This window comes from Xenopus tropicalis, chromosome 4 (assembly GCF_000004195.4).
Source record: "Xenopus tropicalis strain Nigerian chromosome 4, UCB_Xtro_10.0, whole genome shotgun sequence".
NCBI classification, from domain to species: domain Eukaryota; kingdom Metazoa; phylum Chordata; class Amphibia; order Anura; family Pipidae; genus Xenopus; species Xenopus tropicalis.
The window spans coordinates 3,334,731-3,356,693 of record NC_030680.2 but is presented as its reverse complement, the minus strand read 5'-3'; the positions used below and the strand labels follow the sequence as shown (position 1 = coordinate 3,356,693).

At 55.8% G+C, this 21,963-nt stretch overlaps 1 protein-coding gene across 1 annotated transcript in view; it reads left to right on the top strand.

The window, feature by feature from the left end:
* Window positions 1–21,963, top strand: part of pde3b (phosphodiesterase 3B) — a 78,244-nt gene that overhangs the window by 46,899 nt on the left and 9,382 nt on the right. The window contains exons 9-12 of the mRNA XM_031900378.1: window positions 481–618; window positions 10,091–10,202; window positions 10,625–10,723; window positions 21,258–21,460. Coding sequence (XP_031756238.1) covers window positions 481–618; window positions 10,091–10,202; window positions 10,625–10,723; window positions 21,258–21,460 — 552 coding nt within the window. The remainder of the gene's footprint in view (window positions 1–480; window positions 619–10,090; window positions 10,203–10,624; window positions 10,724–21,257; window positions 21,461–21,963) is intronic.

The window sequence follows — 21,963 nt, the reverse complement described above, 5'->3', positions numbered from 1 at the left end:
TCAGGGAGTGGGGTAAATCCCCCCCCATATATCAGGGAGTGGGGTACATCCCCCCCATATATCAGGGAGTGGGGTACATCCCCCCCATATATCAGGGAGTGGGGTACATCCCCCCAGATATCAGGGAGTGGGGTACATCTCCCCATATATCAGGGAGTCGGGTACAACCCCTCAAAAATCAGGGAGTGGGGTAAATCCCCCCCATATATCAGGGAGTGGGGTAAATCCCCCCCATATATCAGGGAGTGGGGTAAATCCCCCCCATATATCAGAGAGTGGGGTAAATCCCCCCCATATATCAGAGAGTGGGGTAAATCCCCCCCCATATATCAGGGAGTGGGGTAAATCCCCCCCATATATCAGGGAGTGGGGTAAATCCCCCCCATATATCAGGGAGTGGGGTAAATCCCCCCCATATATCAGGGAGTGGGGTACACCCCCCCCCCCCAGTGTAACATTGTGGCCCCTTGTGACCCACAGATGAAGGAAGAGTCCCCCCTGGAGCTGATGCTGATTGAGGACCAGGACTCGCTATTGGACAGATTGGACAATTGGAACTTCCCAATATTTGATCTGGTGGAACGGACGGGAGGGAAATCCGGGAGGATCCTCAGCCAGGTACCCCGAAACCCCCACATTCATTGCTTTTACCTCTGTGACTTGTGCGTCTCAGGTGATGGCGCAGGGGCAAACAAACATCCCTTGGGTGGGGCAGCGGCGCAGGGGCAAACAAACATCCCTTGGGTGGGGCTGTGGGCAGGGGCAAACAAACATCCCTTGGGTGGGGCAGCGGCGCAGGGGCAAACAAACATCCTTGGGTGGGGCTGTGGGCAGGGGCAAACAAACATCCCTTGGGTGGGGCTGTGGGCAGGGGCAAACAAACATCCCTTGGGTGGGGCAGTGGCGCAGGGGCAAACAAACATCCCTTGGGTGGGGCTGTGGGCAGGGGCAAACAAACATCCCTTGGGTGGGGCTTTGGGCAGGGGCAAACAAACATCCCTTGGGTGGGGCAGCGGCACAGGGGCAAACAAACATCCCTTGGGTGGGGCAGCGGCGGCACAGGGGCAAACTAACATCCCTTGGGTGGGACAGCAGCGGCACAGGGGCAAACTAACATCCCTTGGGTGGGGCAGCGGCGGCACAGGGGCAAACTAACATCCCTTGGGTGGGGCAGCGGCGCAGGGGCAAACAAGCATCCCTTGGGTGGGGCAGGGGCAAACAAACATCCCTTGGGTGGGGCAGGGGCAAACAAACATCCCTTGGGTGGGGCAGCGGCGCAGGGGCAAACAAACATCCCTTGGGTGGGGCAGCGGCGCAGGGGCAAACAAACATCCCTTGGGTGGGGCAGCGGCGCAGGGGCAAACAAACATCCCTTGGGTGGGGCAGTGGCACAGGGGCAAACAAACATCCCTTGGGTGGGGCAGCGGCGCAGGGGCAAACAAACATCCCTTGGGTGGGGCAGCGGCGCAGGGGCAAACAAACATCCCTTGGGTGGGGCAGTGGCACAGGGGCAAACAAACATCCCTTGGGTGGGGCAGCGGCGCAGGGGCAAACAAACAGCCCTTGGGTGGGGCAGGGGCAAACAAACAGCCCTTGGGTGGGGCAGGGGCAAACAAACATCCCTTGGGTCGGGCTGCTGTGCAGGGGGAAATGGGTTTCCAACACCTGGTATCGCCATGGCCATGCCCAGAGTAACGCCCATTATAATAAGAACCCACCCATTGTCTGTCCAAACCCTGCCCACTCTCATGCAAGCCCCACCTCTGTGCCCACAAATCCCTCTTGTACCCCTCTGCCCATGCGGGCCATGACTGCAGTACCCCCTGTACCCCCCTGATGGCGGCAGTGAGATCCTTGTTGGCAGACGGGGGGTCAGTAATTAAGGGGCCCCATACTAGTACGTTGGCATGTCCCCCCCCCACCAGTTACTGGTACCCCCCCGGGTATGGGAGTGTAGAAATGGGGATGAGGAGGGGGTTAAGCATACATGCCCCCCACCTGGATTGCACCCATTTTTAGCACATCTGCCTCTTCCTTCCACATAGTAAGACATTGGGGTGATAATAACACATGGGGCAGCAATATGCCCGGAATTGCCCCCCCCCCATAGACTGGTAAATAGTGAAATAATAAAGGCGGATCATGTGCCCCCCCTGAAGCAGAACCTTGTGATTTGGATCAGTACATGGAATCATTTGACCCCCCCACCCAAGTGCCAAGTACAGGGCAGATTTCTCTCAGGGGCAGAAGGGAGAGAAATAGATGTTGCACCTTTGCTCCTGTACTCTATAGGCCAGCTGCCGGGCGTCGGTGGTGCTAGAGTTATGGGCTGCAGACAGAGCCGCCCGGATCGATTCCCTCCGGATCAGCGTGATGGCTCTCAGCGTGACTAACCCTTTTTGGCACCGTCACCGGGATCTTTTTTTTCCCCATCTCTCTATAAAAGATGGCGTAATGCGGGCGCAGGAGCCGCGGGGCCCCGTGCCAACACGTAGCTCCCAAATTACCCCGTGACTAATCCGAGGTCCCTCCAGGATACCCGCCAGAATAATGGGACAGATCTGCTCGGTGCAGAAAATAGAAGAAGCAGAAATAATGGCTCGTTAATTTGGAGCCGCTCGTTAAGATGAAGTGGGATTCATTTATAAAGATGGATTCCCTGCCGCCGCCCAGAAAATCTCCCCTCTGGGTCTCTGAGTGCAGCCATTGGCCGCTTCCATGTGTGGCCCCCTGAGAGCTTGGGGCCAATCTGAGGAGCAGCTGCTCTGTCCATAAATGCCCCAGTTATACTGTCCCAACAGGTCAGGTGGGGGTCCATTTTGACCAATCAGATTGCAGAATGTGCCTGGCAAACAGGTTCAGACGTGTGGGATTCTGGGAAGGGCAGATCTGTATGTGATACAATGTCGGGGCCCCACAATAGCCAATCCGTGAGCCTTTCCCTCAGGCAAGCGAGTTAATTACGCCGGGTGTGTGGCTCGTTAGCGTCGCACAGCATCCTGGGGATTTCCTGAGGATAATAAAGGCTGAACTCCCCTTCCTGTATAGGGACAAAGTGGAACCATCTGTTCCCCCCGTGACACAATAATGTCTCCAACTTGTCACTGCTCCAGAGCAATTCAGGAACTGTCCCTTCCTGAGTCTCAGCCTCATTCTGCCCCGAGGTGGGGGGGTGGGGGAATAACTGCCCTGTCTGTTTATTGTTATACAGCGGCGAGTGTGAGTGTGCAGCGTAGTGCGCCCGGCGAGTGTGAGTGTGCAGCATAGTGCGCCTGGCGAGTGGAAGTGTGCAGCGTAGTGCGCTCGGCGAGTGGGAGTGTGCAGCGTAGTGCGCCTGGCGAGTGGGAGTGTGCAGCGTAGTGCGCCTGGCGAGTGGGAGTGTGCAGCGTAGTGCGCCTGGCGAGTGGGAGTGTGCAGCGTAGTGTGCCCGGCGAGTGGAGTGTGCAGCGTAGTGCGCTGCAGCCGGCGAGTGGGAGTGTGCAGCGTAGTGCGCCCGGCGAGTGGGAGTGTGCAGCGTAGTGCGCCGCGGCGAGTGGGAGTGTGCAGCGTAGTGCGCCCGGCGAGTGGGAGTGTGCAGCGTAGTGCGCCCGGCGAGTGGGAGTGTGCAGCGTAGTGCGGCGAGTGGGAGTGTGCAGCGTAGTGCGCGCCGGCGAGTGGGAGTGTGCAGCGTAGTGCGCCTGGCGAGTGGGAGTGTGCAGCGTAGTGCGCCCGGCGAGTGGGAGTGTGCAGCGTAGTGCGCCCGGCGAGTGGGAGTGTGCAGCGTAGTGCGCCCGGCGAGTGGGAGTGTGCAGCGTAGTGCGCCCGGCGAGTGGGAGTGTGCAGCGTAGTGCCCAGCGTAGTGCGCCCGGCGAGTGGGAGTGTGCAGCGTAGTGTGGGAGTGTGCAGCGTAGTGCGCCCGGCGAGTGGGAGTGTGCAGCGTAGTGCGCCCGCGAGTGGGAGTGTGCAGCGTAGTGCGCCCGGCGAGTGGGAGTGTGCAGCGTAGTGCGCCCGGCGAGTGGGAGTGTGCAGCGTAGTGCGCCCGGCGAGTGGGAGTGTGCAGTGCGCCCGGCGAGTGGGAGTGTGCAGCGTAGTGCGCCCGGCGAGTGGGAGTGTGCAGCGTAGTGCGCCCGGCGAGTGGGAGTGTGCAGCGTAGTGCGCCCGGCGAGTGGGAGTGTGGCAGCGTAGTGCCCGGCGAGTGGGAGTGTGCAGCGTAGTGCGCCGCGTAGTGTGCCTGGCGAGTGGGAGTGTGCAGCGTAGCGCCCGGCGAGTGGGTGTGCAGAGTGTGAGTGTGCCCGGCGAGTGGGAGTGTGCAGCGTAGTGTGCAGCGTAGTGCGCCCGGCGAGTGGGAGTGTGCAGCGTAGTGCGCCCGGCGAGTGGGAGTGTGCAGCGTAGTGCGCCCGGCGAGTGGGAGTGTGCAGCGTAGTGCGCCCGGCGAGTGGGAGTGTGCAGCGTAGTGCGCCCGGCGAGTGGGAGTGTGCAGCGTAGTGCGCCTGGCGAGTGGGAGTGTGCAGCGTAGTGCGCCCGGCGAGTGGGAGTGTGCAGCGTAGTGCGCCCGGCGAGTGGGAGTGTGCAGCGTAGTGCGCCCGGCGAGTGGGAGTGTGCAGCGTAGTGCGCCTGGCGAGTGGGAGTGTGCAGCGTAGTGCGCCCGGCGAGTGGGAGTGTGCAGCGTAGTGCGCCCGGCGAGTGGGAGTGTGCAGCGTAGTGCGCCCGGCGAGTGGGAGTGTGCAGCGTAGTGCGCCCGGCGAGTGGGAGTGTGCAGCGTAGTGCGCCCGGCGAGTGGGAGTGTGCAGCGTAGTGCGCCCGGCGAGTGGGAGTGTGCAGCGTAGTGCGCCCGGCGAGTGGGAGTGTGCAGCGTAGTGCGCCCGGCGAGTGGGAGTGTGCAGCGTAGTGCGCCTGGCGAGTGGGAGTGTGCAGCGTAGTGTGCCCGGCGAGTGGGAGTGTGCAGCGTAGTGTGCCCGGCGAGTGGGAGTGTGCAGCGTAGTGCGCCGGCGAGTGGGAGTGTGCAGCGTAGTGCGCCGGCGAGTGGGAGTGTGCAGCGTAGTGCGCCCGGCGAGTGGGAGTGTGCAGCGTAGTGCGCCCGGCGAGTGGGAGTGTGCAGCGTAGTGCGCCCGGCGAGTGGGAGTGTGCAGCGTAGTGCGCCCGGCGAGTGGGAGTGTGCAGCGTAGTGCGCCCGGCGAGTGGGAGTGTGCAGCGTAGTGCGCCCGGCGAGTGGGAGTGTGCAGCGTAGTGCGCCCGGCGAGTGGGAGTGTGCAGCGTAGTGCGCCCCCGGAGTGGTGCAGCGTAGTGCGCCGAGTGTGCAGCGTAGTGCGGAGTGGCAGCGTAGTGCGCCCGGCGAGTGGGAGTGTGCAGCGTAGTGCGCCCGGCGAGTGGGAGTGTGCAGCGTAGTGCGCCTGGCGAGTGGAGTGTGCAGCGTAGTGCGCCTGGCGAGTGGGAGTGTGCAGCGTAGTGCGCCCGGCGAGTGGGAGTGTGCAGCGTAGTGCGCCCGGCGAGTGGGAGTGTGCAGCGTAGTGCGCCTGGCGAGTGGGAGTGTGCAGCGTAGTGCGCCTGGCGGTGTGCAGCGTAGTGCGAGTGGGAGTGTGCAGCGTAGTGCGCCCGGCGAGTGGGAGTGTGCAGCGTAGTGCGCCCGGCGAGTGGAGTGTGCAGCGTAGTGCGCCCGGCGAGTGGGAGTGTGCAGCGTAGTGCGCCCGGCGAGTGGAGTGTGCAGCGTAGTGCGCCCGGCGAGTGGGAGTGTGCAGCGTAGTGCGCCCGGCGAGTGGGAGTGTGCAGCGTAGTGCGCCCGGCGAGTGGGAGTGTGCAGCGTAGTGCGCCCGGAGTGGGAGTGTGCAGCGTAGTGCGCCCGGCGAGTGGGAGTGTGCAGCGTAGTGCGCCCGGCGAGTGGGAGTGTGCAGCGTAGTGCGCCCGGCGAGTGGGAGTGTGCAGCGTAGTGCGCCGGCAGTGTGCAGCGTAGTGTGCAGCGTAGTGCGAGTGGAGTGTGCAGCGTAGTGCGCCCGGCGAGTGGGAGTGTGCAGCGTAGTGCGCCCGGCGAGTGGGAGTGTGCAGCGTAGTGCGCCCGGCGAGTGGGAGTGTGCAGCGTAGTGCGCCCGGCGAGTGGGAGTGTGCAGCGTAGTGCGCAGCCGCCCGGCGAGTGGGAGTGTGCAGCGTAGTGCGCCCGGCGAGTGGGAGTGTGCAGCGTAGTGCGCCCGGCGAGTGGGAGTGTGCAGCGTAGTGCGCCGGCGAGTGGGAGTGTGCAGCGTAGTGCGCCCGGCGAGTGGAGTGGTGCAGCGTAGTGCGCCCGGCGAGTGGGAGTGTGCAGCGTAGTGCGCCCGGGAGTGGGAGTGTGCAGCGTAGTGCGCCCGGCGAGTGGAGTGTGCAGCGTAGTGCGCCTGGCGAGTGGGAGTGTGCAGCGTAGTGCGCCGGGCGAGTGTGAGTGTGCAGCGTAGTGCGCCTGCAGCGTAGTGTGTGTGCAGCGCTGGCGAGTGGGAGTGTGCAGCGTAGTGCGCCTGGCGAGTGGGAGTGTGCAGCGTAGTGCGCCCGGCGAGTGGGAGTGTGCAGCGTAGTGCGCCCGGCGAGTGGGAGTGTGCAGCGTAGTGCGCCCGGCGAGTGGGAGTGTGCTAGTGAGTGTGGCAGCGTAGTGCGCCCGGCGAGTGGGAGAGTGCAGCGTAGTGCGCCCGGCGAGTGGGAGTGTGCAGCGTAGTGCGCCCGGCGAGTGGGAGTGTGCAGCGTAGTGCGTGCGAGTGGAGTGTGCAGCGTAGTGCGCCGGCGAGTGGGAGTGTGCAGCGTAGTGCGCCGGCGAGTGGGAGTGTGCAGCGTAGTGCGCCCGGCGAGTGGGAGTGTGCAGCGTAGTGCGCCCGGCGAGTGGGAGTGTGCAGCGTAGTGCGCCCGGCGAGTGGGAGTGTGCAGCGTAGTGCGCCCGGCGAGTGGGAGTGTGCAGCGTAGTGCGCCCGGCGAGTGGGAGTGTGCAGCGTAGTGCGCCCGGCGAGTGGGAGTGTGCAGCGTAGTGCGCCCGGCGAGTGGGAGTGTGCAGCGTAGTGCGCCCGGCGAGTGGGAGTGTGCAGCGTAGTGCGCCCGGCGAGTGGGAGTGTGCAGCGTAGTGCGCCCGGCGAGTGGGAGTGTGCAGCGTAGTGCGCCCGGCGAGTGGGAGTGTGCAGCGTAGTGCGCCCGGCGAGTGGAGTGTGCAGCGTAGTGCGCCCGGCGAAGCGTAGTGCGTGGCGAGTGGGAGTGTGCAGCGTAGTGCGCCCGGCGAGTGGGAGTGTGCAGCGTAGTGCGCCCGGCGAGTGTGAGTGTGCAGCGTAGTGCGCCCGGCGAGGGAGTGTGCAGCGTAGTGCGCCCGGCGAGTGGGAGTGTGCAGCGTAGTGCGCCCGGCGAGTGGGAGTGTGCAGCGTAGTGCGCCTGGCGAGTGGGAGTGTGCAGCGTAGTGCGTGCAGCGTAGTGCGCCCGGCGAGTGGGAGTGTGCAGCGTAGTGCGCCTGGCGATTGGGAGTGTGCAGCGTAGTGCGAGGCCTGGCGAGTGGGAGTGTGCAGCGTAGTGCGCCCGGTGAGTGTGCAGCGTAGTGCGCCGGCGAGTGGGAGTGTGCAGCGGTAGTGCGCCTGGCGAGTGGGAGTGTGCAGCGTAGTGCGCCTGGCGAGTGGGAGTGTGCAGCGTAGTGCGCCCGGCGAGTGGGAGTGTGCAGCGTAGTGCGCCCGGCGAGTGGGAGTGTGCAGCGTAGTGCGCCGGCGAGTGGGAGTGTGCAGCGTAGTGCGCCCGGCGAGTGGAGTGTGCAGCGTAGTGCGCCGCGAGTGGGAGTGTGCAGCGTAGTGCGCCCGGCGAGTGGGAGTGTGCAGCGTAGTGCGCCCGGCGAGTGGAGTGTGCAGCGTAGTGCGCCCGGCGAGTGGGAGTGTGCAGCGTAGTGCGCCCGGCGAGTGGGAGTGTGCAGCGTAGTGCGCGCGGGCGACACTTGCCCTGGCTAAAGCAGCGCAGTCAAAGTATAATACAGATCATTAGGAGATGGGGGCCAAAAGGAATTGGGGTGTTGTTGTTGAAAGTGGCGCAAGAAGTGAGAGGGTTAAATGGAAAGGGAACAGTGATGAAAATCACATGATAATGTAATAATATTGGCACATTGGGAATGCTGGTCCGACGGGAAACAACCTGGCGGTGGGCTAGGAAAGTCTTCGTAGTGCGCTCGAAGGTGAAGTTCCCATAGTGCCGCTCACAGAGTTCGCATAGTACCACTCCGTTCCGCATGTGCCGCTCACAGGTAAGTTCCGCATAAGTAAACCCACTCCTTCCCATAGTGCCGCTCGACAGGAAAGTTCGCCATAGTAGCGCGGATCTTCCCATAGTGCCGCTCACAGGAGTTCCATAGTACGACTCTTCGCCGATAGTGCACCGCTCACGAGGAGTTCCGAAGTACGCTTCCTACGTCGCCATGAGTGCCGGCTCACAGGAAGTGTTACCTGTACAGAAGTTCTGTGCTTTCTGCGCAATTTACCCAAACAGCGCAGGCTAGTAGTGATAATATGAGCATGGGTTAACAGTTGCGACACTTAATTACAAAGGGGTGAGGCTGCCGCCTATATGGGAGAAATTAGATGGAGCTGAGGGTGTAGTTGACCTACCACTATGGTACAGTTTATTAGACAAAGCAGCATGAATATGCAGCAGGGTTTATACTCACAGACACAGCAGTATACGAATGTGTGGGTCACCGTGGATAATACAAAGGGACCGCTTAGGACAGAATAACCCACTTGTGAGGATGCACAGAGGATTAGTTGACACTGAGATATAGACCTTTTCAGAAGGGAGTGTTCCGGCGAACTGTGGTCAGGGGAGAGCTCGTAAACTCGGTACTGGCCGTCTATATAAACCGGTCCTAAAGAACGCCTACAGAGCGGGGTGGACTAAACTTTTAGCAACTGCCTGTTGGGTGCAATTAACTGCCTTACAAATAATGCTGACTATCTCACCACTCCTAGAGGGTGCTATAGTAAACCTGTCTGTGCTGGATAGTTCTCATTCACGGGGGCCCTGTCCCGACTTAACAAACTGGCAGTTCTGCTTACTGATACCTGGCTGTGTGTCTCAGGCCGCGATGACATGCAGCCTTTGAGAGAACTGGTGTAGCAGCCAAAGAGGAAGACACTTCTTGTGCAGATCACTATATCGTCGCTGCACAAGGGGAGTGGTCAACCTGGGCTAAAGCCTATTAGGGGGTAGCCTAATACTGTAATCTGAGTGGTAGGGGTCTGCCCTATTACAGACACAGATAACATAAAGGTAGGGGATAACCACCATAGGGTACTTAAGCCTTGGGTCCTACATTCCATAGTAGCCACTCTTCCCATAGTGTCCGGCTCACAGAAAGTTCCATAGTCCATCCAGGAAGTTCCCATAGATCCACCACAGGAAAGTTTCCACAATCAGACCCACACACAGGAAGTTCCCATAGACCCACTCACAAACACCTTCCCCTAGTACCCCTCACAGGAAGTTTCCCCTAGTACCCCTCACAGGAAGTTCCCCCTAGTACCCCTCACAGGAAGTTCCCCCTAGTAGCCCTCACAGGAAGTTCCCCCAGTACCACTCACAAGAAACCGTCCTTAGTACCACTTCACGAGGAAGTTCCATAGTACCTTGCACAGAAAGGAACTTTTCCATAATACCGGCTCACAAGGAGTTCGCCCTAGTATCCCCTCACAGGAAGTTCCCTAGTACCGCCTTAACAGGGAAGTTCCAGTAGTACCAATGCACAGAAAGGAAGCTTTCATAAATACCGCTCCAGGAGGAGTTCCCCTAGTACCACTCACAGAAAGGAACTTTCCATAATACCGCTCACAGGAAGTTCCCCTAGTACCGCTCACAGGAAGGAACTTTCCATAATACCGCTCACAGGAAGTTCCCCTAGTACCGCTCACAGGAAGTTCCCCTAGTACCACTCACAGGAAGTTCCCCTAGTAGCACTCACAGGAAGTTCCCCTAGTACTGTTACAGGAGAACAAGTTTTTAAGCTTTTATTAAACACTTTTTTTATTTCAGAATTTTCAATTTAGTTGGAAAATTTGTGGCAAAGACTTTGGGCCCCTGGGCTTTAGCTCCTGTTTATCTGTAACTGCGCGTTACCCTTCCTGACGCTCTCGCTCTCTGTCTCTAGGTCTCCTACACACTGTTTCAGGATACGGGTTTATTTGAGATTTTCAAAATCCCTCTGCGAGAGTTCCAGAACTTCTTCAGAGCCTTAGAAAGCGGCTACCGGGATATCCCATGTAAGCAATACTCTCCCTACCCATGGGGGGCGCTGACACTTTAGCCACCGTAAGCAATCTCTCCCCCGCTACCCATGGGGGGGCTGCTGACAACTTTTAGCCACCGTAAGCAATCTCTCCCCCTACCCATGGGGGGCGCTGACACTTTAGCCACCGTAAGCAATCTCTCCCCCTACCCATGGGGGGCGCTGACACTTTAGCCACCGTAAGCAATCTCTCCCCCTACCCATGGGGGGCGCTGACACTTTAGCCACCGTAAGCAATCTCTCCCCCTACCCATGGGGGGCGCTGACACTTTAGCCAGTATGAACCAATGGCCATATGTATCAGTACTCACCGCCCTTATTAAATACTTTCTCTTGGTATGTGAATTTCACTGCACTAATCCTTTCGCTAAATGTCTTTATTCTCTTCTGTCTCAGACCATAATCGCATTCATGCCACAGACGTGCTCCACTCCGTGTGGTACCTGAGCACCAGGCCCATTCCAGGGTTCCATGAGATTCATAGCGACGAAACAGGTAACTTTACCCATAGTTTAACCATTTCCACTCTGAGAGCACAGGGCTCACTTTGTTCTACGCAAGGCACCAAACTCTCCTACCTCATTACCTGCTATGCCCATCAGCCCCAGTTCCCTTTCCCAGAGGCTATTATCCCTCATTGTTACTATAGCAACATCTCTCGCGCTACTATTATCCTGCTATCCCCAGCCCCAGCCCTTCGCAGAGGCTATTATGCCCCCACTGCTACTATACGCACATCTCTCCCTAACTATAAACCTGCTATCCACAGCCCCGTCCCTTCCGCAGAGGCTATTATCCCCCACTGCTATATAGGCACTATCTCTCCTACTATACCTGCTCAGCCCAGTGCCTTCGCAGAGGCTATTATCCCCCCAGCTGCTACTATAGGCACATCTCTTCCCTACTATACCTGCTATCCCACAGCAGCCGCAGTCCCCCTTCCCAGTAGGCTATTATGCCCCCACTGCTACTATAGGCACCCTCTCTCGCTACTATAATCCTGCTATCGTCCACAGCCCCAGTCTTCCCGAGGCTATTATCCACTGCTACTATAGCACCTCTTCGCCTACTATAATAATATCCTTGCTATCCGCACAGCCCAGTCCCTTCCAGAGGCTATTATCCCCCACTGCTAACTATATGGCACCATTCTCCCTACTATACCTTGCTATCCACAGCCCAGTCGCGCTTCCAGAGGCTATTATCCCGCGCCACTGCTACTATAAGGCAGCCATCTTCCTACTATAACCTGCTATCCAACAGCCAGTCTTCCAGAGGCTATTATCCCCTCCCTGCTAGCTATAAGGCAACCATTCTCTTCCTACTATACCGTGCTATCCCCACAGCCCAGTCCTTCCCAGAGGCTATTATCCCCCACTGCTACTAATAGCAACCATCTCTTCCTTACTATCCTGCTATCTCCACAGCCCAAGTCCCTTCCCAGAGGCTATTATCCGCCTGCACTGTATATAGGCGCACCATCTCTCCCCCTTTAACCTATAATCCTTTGCCTTAAAAATCCAAAGCCCAGTCCTTCCCAGAGGCTATTAATGCCGCTCCACTGGCTACTAATAGGCACGCATCTCTCCCTACTATACTGCTATCGCCACCGCGCCCAGTCCCTTCCGCAGAGGCTATTATGCCCCCCACTGCTACTAACGGGCAGCATCTCTCCGCTACTATACCTGCTAATCCACAGCCCAGTCGCCTTCCCAGAGTCTATTATCCCCCACTGCTACTATAGGCACCATCTCTCCCTACTATACCTTGCTATCCACAAGCCGCCAGTCCGCTTCCAGAGGCTATTATCCCCACGCTACTATGGGCACATTCTCCCTACTATCCTGCTATCACCACAGTCCCATGTCCCTTCCCAGAGGCTATTAAATCCCCCGCACTGCACTAATTAGGCAAGCATGCTCTCCCTACTATACTGCTATCCCAGCAGCCCAGTCCCTTCCCAGAGGCTATTATCCCCCTACTGCTACTTATAGGCACACCAATCTTTCCCTTACTATACTGCTATCCACGCCGCCAGTCCTTTCCCAGAGGCTATTACTCCACTGTTTTTGGCTACTATAGGCACCATCTTCTCCCCTACTATACTGCTGTCACACAGCCCCAGTCCTTCCCAGCGGCTATTATCCCCACTGCTACTATAGGCCAAATCGTCTCTACTATACCTGCTATCCGCACAACGCCGCAGTCCCTTCCGAAGACGGCTATTATCCCCGTCCACTGCCTACTAAACTAGGCCGCGCATCTCTCCTACTATACCTGCTATCCCACAGCTCAGTCCTTCCAGAGGCTATTATCGCCCGCACACTGCTACTATAGGCACCTCATCTTCCCTCTATAGCGCTGCTATCGCCACAGCCCCAGTCCCTTCAGAGGCTATTATCCCCCCACTGGCTACTATAGGCACCATGCTGCTTCCCTATATACTGCTATCCACAGCCCAGTCTTCGCCAGAAGGCTATTATCCCCTAACTTGCCTACTATAGGCACCATCTCTAACCCTACTATACCTGCTATCCGCACAGCCCCAGTCCTTCCCAGAGGCTAATTATCCCCCACTGCCTTACTATAGCACCATGCTCTCCTACTATACGCTGCTATCCCCCCAGCCCCAGTCCCTTCAGAGCTATTATCCCCCCACTGCTACTTATAGGCAGACCATGCTCTCCCATACTATACTGCTATCCCACAGCCCAGTCCCTTCCCAGAGGCTATTATTCGGCCCCCACTGCTACTATAGGCACATCTCTCCTACTATACCGTGCAATCCAGCAGCCGCCAGTCCCTTCCCATGAGGCCTATTATCGCCACTGCTACTATAGGCCACCATCTCTCCCTACTATATCCTGCTATCCCCAGCCCAGCCCTTCCCGAGGCTATTTTCCCCCAACTGTACTGATAGGCACCATTCTCTCCTACTATAGCCTGCATCCCACAGCCCCAGTCCGCCTTCCAGAGGCTATTATCCCACTGCTACTATAGGCAGCATCTCTCCCTACTATACGCTGCTATTCCCACAGTCGAGTCCTTTCCGCAGAGGCTATTATCCCACTGCTACTATAGGCACCATCTGCTCCCTCTATACCTGCTATGGCCCACAAGCCCAGTCCTCGCGAGGCTATTATCCACTGTACTGTAGGCACCATCTCTCCCTACTATACCTGCTATCGCCACATGCCCCAGTCCCTTTCCAGAGGCTATTCATCGCCCCCATGCTACTTAGGCACCATCTGCTCCCGACTATAACCTGCTATCGCCACAGGCCCCAGTCCTTCAGAGCTATTATCCCCGTCCACTTGGCTACTATAGGCACCATCTCTCCTATTAGCTGCTTCCCACAGCCAGTCCCTTGCACAGAGCTATTAAATCGCCCCACTGGCTCCTATAGGCCGAATCTGCTCGCCTACTCTCTGCTATCCCCCAGCCCCTAGTCCTTCCAGAGGCTATTATGCCGCACTGCTACTATAGCACCATGCTGGTTCCCCTAGCTATAAGTACCTGCTATCCCCAGCCCCAAGTCCTTCCCAGTAGGCTATTCATCGCCCCCACTGCTACTATAGGCACCTTATCTCTCCTACTATACCTGCTATCCACAGCCCAGTCCGCTTCCGCAGAGGCTATTATGCCCCCGCACTGCTACTATAGCACCATCTGTCGCGCTATATACTGCTATCGCAGCAGCCCCAGTCCCTTCGCAGAGGCTATTATCGCCCCACTGCTACTATAGGCACGCAATCTCTCCCTACTATACCTGCTTATCCAACAGCCCAGTCTTCCCAGAGGCTATTATGCCCCCCAACTGCTACTATAAGCCATCGCCAATCTCTCCCTACTATACCTGCTCTCCACAGCCCCAGTTCCCTTCCGCAGCGGCTTTATCCCCATGCTACTATATGGGCACCATCTGCTCGCCTACTATACTGCTATCCCACAGGCCCAGTCGCTTCCCAGAGGCTATTATCCCCCACTGCTACTATAGGTCACATCTCTCCCTACTATACGCTGCTATCCCACAGCGCGCCAGTCCCTTCCCAGAGGCTATTATGCCGCCACTGCTACTATAGGCACCATCTCTCCCTACTATACCTGCTATCCCACAGCCCCGTACCTTCCCAAGAGGTATTATCCAGGCCCACGCTACTTATCGGGCAACCATCTCTCCCTACTATACCCTGCTATCCACAGCCCCAGTCCCTTCCAGAGGCTAAATTATCCCCCCACTGCTACTATGGCACCATGCTCTCCTACTATACCTGCTATCACCACAGCCCCAGTCCTTCCCAGAGCTTTATCCCCCACTGGCTTACTATAGGCACCATCTCTCCGGCTACTATACCCTGCTATCCACTAGCCCGCAGTCCGCTTCCAGAGGCTATTATCCCCTGCTAACTATAGGCAACCATCTCTTTCCCTACTATACCTGCTATCCGCACAGTCCAGTCGCCTTCCCAGAGGCTCTTATCCCCGCACTGCTTACTATAGGCACATTTCTCCTACTATACCTGCTATGCCACAGCCCCAGTTCCCTTCCCAGAGCTATTTATCCCCCCCAATGCTACTATAGCCCATCTTTCCCTACTATAACCTGCTTCCACAGCCCGCAGTCCCTTCCTAGAGGCTATTATCCACTGTACTTATGGCAAGAGCCATCTTCTCCCTAACTATACTGCTGTCACAGCCCAGTCCCTTCCCAGTAGCTATTATCCCCCACTGCGTATATAGCACCTATCTCTCCTACTATACTGCTATCCCACAACCCAGTCCCTTCCCAGAGGCTATTATCCGCCCACTGCTACTATAGGCACCATTCTCCTACTATAAGCCTGCTATCCCACAGCCAGCAGTCCCTTCCCCAGAGGCTTATTATCGCCTCACCATCTGTTGCTACTATTAGGCACCATCTCTCGCGCTACTTATACGCCTTGCTATGCCACAGCCCAGTCCTTCCGCAGAGGCTATTATCCCCCACTGCTACTATAGGCAGTCCAATCTCTCCTAGCTATAAACGTGCTTCCCCACAGCCCTAGTCCTTCCCAGAGGCTATTATTCGCACGCACTGCTACTATACGGCGCACATCTACTCTGCCCTCCTAATACCTGCTATCGCCACAGCCCAGTCCTTCCGCAGAGGCTATTATCCCCCAGCTGCTAACTATAGCACGCATCTCTCCTACTATAACTGCTATCCACAGCCCAGTCCTTCAGAGCTATTATCCCCCCCCTGCTACTATAGGCCAAGCATTCTCTTCCTACTATACGTGCTATGCACAGCCCCAGTCCATTCCAGAGCTATTCATCCCACCACTTGGCTACTTATAAGCACGCATCTCTTCCTAACTATACTGCAATCCCACAGCCCCCAGTCCCTTCCAGTAGGCCTATTATCCGCACTGGCTAACTCTAGGCTACCATCCTCTGCCCTACTATAGCCTGTATCACCACAGCCGCGCAGTCCCCTTCCAGAGGCTATTATCCCCACTGCTTACTATAGGCACCATCTCTCCTACTATACCTGCTATCCCACAGCCCCAGTCCCTCTTCCCAGAGGCTATTATCCCCCACTGGCTACTATAGGTTGCAACCATCTCTGCCCTACTATACCTGCTATCCACAGCCCCAGTCCCTTCCTGAGGCTATTATCCCCACTGCTACTATAGGCACCATCTCTCCCTACTATACCTGCTATCCCACAGCCCCAGTCCCTTCCCAGAGGCTATTATCCCCACTGCTACTATAGGCACCATCTCTCCCTATATACCTGCTATCCCACAGCCCCAGTCCCTTCCCAGAGGCTAATTATCCCCACTGCTACTATAGGCACCATCTCTCCCTACTATACCTGCTATCCCACAGCCCCAGTCCCTTCCCAGAGGCTATTATCCCCACTGCTACTATAGGCACCATCTCTCCCTACTATACCTGCTATCCCACAGCCCCAGTCCCTTCCCAGAGGCTATTATCCCCCACTGCTACTATAGGCACCATCTCTCCCTACTATACCTGCTATCCCACAGCCCCAGTCCCTTCCCAGAGGCTATTATCCCCCACTGCTATAGGCACCATCTCTCCTACTATACCTGCTATCCCAGCCCCAGTCCCTTCCCAGAGGCTATTATCCCACTGCTACTATAGGCACCATCTCTCCCTACTATACCTGCTATCACAGCCAGTCCCTTCCCAGAGGCTATTATCCCACTGCTATATACTGCCCTATACCTGCTATCCACGCCCCAGTCCTCCCAGAGGCTATTATCCCCCCACTGCTACTATAGGCACCATCTCTCCCTACTATACCTGCTATCCCACAGCCCCAGTCCCTTCCCAGAGGCTATTATCCCCCCACTGCTACTATAGGCACCATCTCTCCCTACTATACCTGCTATCCCACAGCCCCAGTCCCTTCCCAGAGGCTATTATCCCCCCACTGCTACTATAGGCACCATCTCTCCCTACTATACCTGCTATCCCACAGCCCCAGTCCCTTCCCAGAGGCTATTATCCCCCCACTGCTACTATAGGCACCATCTCTCCCTACTATACCTGCTATCCCACAGCCCCAGTCCCTCCCAGAGGCTATTATCCCCCCACTGCTACTATAGGCACCATCTCTCCCTACTATACCTGCTATCCCACAGCCCCAGTCCCTTCCCAGAGGCTATTATCCCCCCACTGCTACTATAGGCACCATCTCTCCCTACTATACCTGCTATCCCACAGCCCACAGTCCCTTCCCAGAGGCTATTATCCCCCCACTGCTACTATAGGCACCATCTTCCCTACTATACCTGCTATCCCACAGCCCCAGTCCCTTCCCAGAGGCTATTATCCCCCACTGCTACTATAGGCACCATCTCTCCCTACTATACCTGCTATCCCACAGCCCCAGTCCCTTCCCAGAGGCTATTATTCCCCCCACTGCTACTATAGGCACCATCTCTCCCTACTATACCTGCTATTCCCACAGCCCCAGTCCCTTCCCAGAGGCTATTATCCCCCCCACTGCTACTATAGGCACCATCTCTCCCTACTATACCTGCTATCCCACAGCCCCAGTCCCTTCCCAGAGGGCTATTATCCCCCCACTGCTACTATAGGCACCATCTCTCCCTACTATACCTGCTATCCCACAGCCCCAGTCCCTTCCCAGAGGCTATTATCCCCCCACTGCTACTATAGGCACCATCTCTCCCTACTATACCTGCTATCCCACAGCCCCAGTCCCTTCCCAGAGGCTATTATCCCCCCACTGCCTACTATAGGCACCATCTCTCCCTACTATACCTGCTATCCCACAGCCCAGTCCCTTCCCAGAGGCTATTAATCCCCCCACTGCTACTATAGCACCATCTCTCCCTACTATACCTGCTATCCCACAGCCCCAGTCCCTTCCCAGAGGCTATTATCCCCCCCACTGCTACTATAGGCACCATCTCTCCCTACTATACCTGCTATCCCACAGCCCCAGTCCCTTCCCAGAGGCTATTATCCCCCCACTGCTACTATAGGCACCATCTCTCCCTACTATAACCTGCTATCCACAGCCCCAGTCCCTTTCCCAGAGGCTATTATCCCCCACTGCTACTATAGGCACCATCTCTCCCTACTATACCTGCTATCCCACAGCCCAGTCCCTTCCCAGAGGCTATTTATCCCCCCACTGCTACTATAGGCACCATCTCTCCCTACTATACCTGCTATCCCACAGCCCCAGTCCCTTCCCAGAGGCTATTATCGCCCCACTGCTACTATAGGCACCATCTCTCCCTACTATACCTGCTATCCCACAGCCCAGTCCCTTCCCAGAGGCTATTATCCCCCCACTGCTACTATAGGCACCATCTCTCCCTACTATACCTGCTATCCCACAGCCCCAGTCCCTTCCCAGAGGCTATTATCCCCCACTGCTACTATAGGCACCATCTCTCCCTACTATACCTGCTATCCCACAGCCCCAGTCCCTTCCAGAGGCTATTATCCCCCCACTGCTACTATAGGCACCATCTCTCCCTACTATACCTGCTATCCCACAGCCCCAGTCCCTCCCAGAGGCTATTATCCCCCCACTGCTACTATAGGCACCATCTCTCCCTACTATACCTGCTATCCCACAGCCCCAGTCCCTTCCCAGAGGCTATTATCCCCCCACTGCTACTATAGGCACCATCTCTCCCTACTATACCTGCTATCCACAGCCCCAGTCCCTTCCCAGAGGCTATTATCCCCCCACTGCTACTATAGGCACCATCTCTCCCTACTATACCTGCTATCCCACAGCCCAGTCCCTTCCCAGAGGCTATTATCCCCACTGCTACTATAGGCACCATCTCTCCCTACTATACTGCTATCCACAGCCCCAGTCCCTTCCCAGAGGCTATTATCCCCCACTGCTACTATAGGCACCATCTCTCCCTACTATACCTGCTATCCCAGCCCCAGTCCCTTCCCAGAGGCTATTATCCCCCCACTGCTACTATAGGCACCATCTCTCCTACTATACCTGCTATCCACAGCCCAGTCCCTTCCCAGAGGCTATTATCCCCCACTGCTACTATAGGCACCATCTACTCTCCCTACTACCTATGCTATCCCACAGCCAGTCCCTTCCAGAGGCTATTATCCCCCCACTGCTACTATAGGCACCATCTCTCCCTACTATACCTGCTATCCCACAGCCCCAGTCCCTTCCCAGAGGCTATTATCCCACTGCTACTATAGGCACCATCTCTCCCTACTATACCTGCTATCCCACAGCCCCAGTCCCTTCCCAGTGGGGACCTTGCCCTGGCCCTCAACCTGAGCTGCAATTTTCTGAGCATTTCCTATTTGGTTTCTGATTAAGTGATTGATGGGCGAGTGCTGATCTGTTCGGCTCATGTGCCAAGTTGCATCTTCGCTTACATCAGTTTCCTTTGCTGGACGAGAAGTTTATCCTCTGTCAGAGTCAGCAACTTTCTGCCTGTGCATTAGGCTAATATTTCTTTACATAATTAGGAAATTAAAACATCTCAAACTAAAAATATCCTGGGTTAAACAATTTTAACTTGATTGCTGTGCTATTGGGCTCATAGGGGGAATTTTCAGTGACTCATATTCTGAGCGAATTCTTTGGCACCGCGAACATCATCATCATCATCATCCTCCTCCCTGAGAGTCAGGCAGAAACTGAACTGTCTAAGGGAAACACTATGGCACCCCCTACCCATATGTATAAATACAAATATACAGAGAAGGAATGTTCTGGGCACACAATAAGCTGTACCCCCATACTGTACTGTCTAAGGGAAACACTATGGCACCCCCTACCCATATGTATAAATACAAATATACAGAGAAGGAATGTTCTGGGCACACAATAAGCTGTACCCCCATACTGTACTGTCTAAGGGAAACACTATGGCACCCCCTACCCATATGTATAAATACAAATATACAGAGAGGGAATGTTCTGGGCACACAATAAGCTGTACCCCCATACTGTACTGTCTAAGGGAAACACTATGGCACCCCCTACCCATATGTATAAATACAAATATACAGAGAGGGAATGTTCTGGGCACACAATAAGCTGTACCCCCATACTGTACTGTTTAAGGGAAACACTATGGCACCTCCTACCCATATGTATAAATACAAATAGTGTGCATGCATTCACCTTACCGATCACTAGTTGGAGCTATTCATGGCCACTAGGGGTGCTGTTGCTGGGTGCTGGATGCTATATTGTACATTTCTGGTATTTCTGTGTATGGGAAATTGGCTTTGCACATAGAGGGCAGCCATCATGGGGTGCTACTTTCTGGGGGGCAGAATACTTGGTGGGGAGTCACCCATCAGCCCCAGAGCAATGTGCTCAGTCCTGGAGACCCAAATGAGCAGTAATTATGGGCCACGGGTGCCTAAATCATCTTTTTCCGCTTCATATAGTCAATACCTTCTCCTTTCTGCTGAAATTTAGTTTATTTGCTGCCTTGCAGCTTGGCTATAAGTACCCCTAGGCCTTGGCTACTGTGGGGCAGATTTGGCTGCCAACTGGCCAATAGCATGAAGCCCAAACCCAAGTGTTAACCCTCACTGTGCTAGCCTGCAATGAAAATTGACTGGCTGCCATCTGGGGGTTAACCTGTCCTGTTTGTGCGCTCACACGTATGGATCATGTTCATTGATGATTTGTATGGGGAAGTAAGGAAGGAGCCCTGGGCACAAGAGCTTACAGCTTGCAGCAGATCTGCCAATGTTCTTCCCCAGTGTTTCCCTTAATCCCAGTATGTATCACTGGCCGGTATCTAACTGGGTGAAATTCTGCCGTCCCTCTCCCAGTATCTCCAGCTTCTGCGCTGTAAGTAATAAAGGGTAACTAAGCCTGCTTTGTGAGACTTTTTCTCCAATCCTTAATTCTCAGGCCCATTAGCTTCAGCTCCTACGGAAGGAACATCTCCAGGGCTGGAACAGTAACCCCCGGGAGTGTTGCCCCCTCTAATTGTTATAGGGGTGCCCATTTGCCCCCGTGCCGCCCCCACTCCCCCCCCCCAAGAATCCCGCTCGCCCTGTGCTTTTCATGCATCATTTTCCTCCTTTAGTTAAATTAAGGCTTTGGCATCTATTTTACTTCTCTCCCATGCTGCTGACAAATGCAATTAGGTTTACTCCATCGCACAGGGCCCAATATAAATTATGAACGGGAGCCAACGCTTGGCTCGGGAAGCCGCTGGCCGGCCGGTGAAGTGGTCGCCTACGCAAATAAATCTGTACATTTCCAGCGTCGGGCTGATTACTGGGGTTTTTATACGGCGGATGTGAATCCATATTTCTGGATCTCATAAGCAAATTATATGCACTATTTACTTTCCCTTTATTTCGAATATATGTAATTGTCCATAGGGGGCGCTATATATTAGAATGTTTATGTGTAGCAATATCAGTAGAAGCTGCCATACGATTCCTCCTCAGAGACAAACCAACACCGGAATAACATTTTTAACACTTATATTAAGTGTCTCTGTTCTTGTTCCAGATCCGGATCCAGACGCAGAGGGCGGAGCCTCACAAGTTTTCCTGACTTCAAAAACTTGCAAGCTTCCAGATGAAAGCTATGGGTGTCTTTCATCAAATATCCCTGCACTTGAGTTAATGGCCCTGTTTGTGGCAGCAGCCATGCATGACTATGACCACCCTGGTCGCACTAACGCCTTTCTTGTGGCCACCAATGCACCACAGGTATATCTGCCCACTCATGGGTTTGTTTATAAATGTAAGATTTCGGTGTCCATGTATTATGGAGGTTGAGGAGGGCTGAGGGTTGATGATGGCGTCCGATGATGACATCTGATGATGGTTGATGATGGTTGATGATGGCTGATGATGGCTGATGATGGTTGATGATGACGTCTGAAGATGGTTGATGATGACGTCTGATGATGGTTGATGATGGCGTCTGATGATGGTTGATGATGGCGTCTGATGATGGTTGATGATGGCGTCTGATGATGGCTGATGATGGCGTCTGATGATGGCGTCTGATGATGGCTGATGATGGTTGATGATGACGTCTGATGATGGCGTCTGATGATGACATATGATGACAGATGATGGCGTCTGATGATGGTTGATGATGGCGTCTGATGATGGTTGATGATGGCGTCTGATGATGGCTGATGATGGCGTCTGATGATGGTTGATGATGGCGTCTGATGATGGTTGATGATGGCGTCTGATGATGG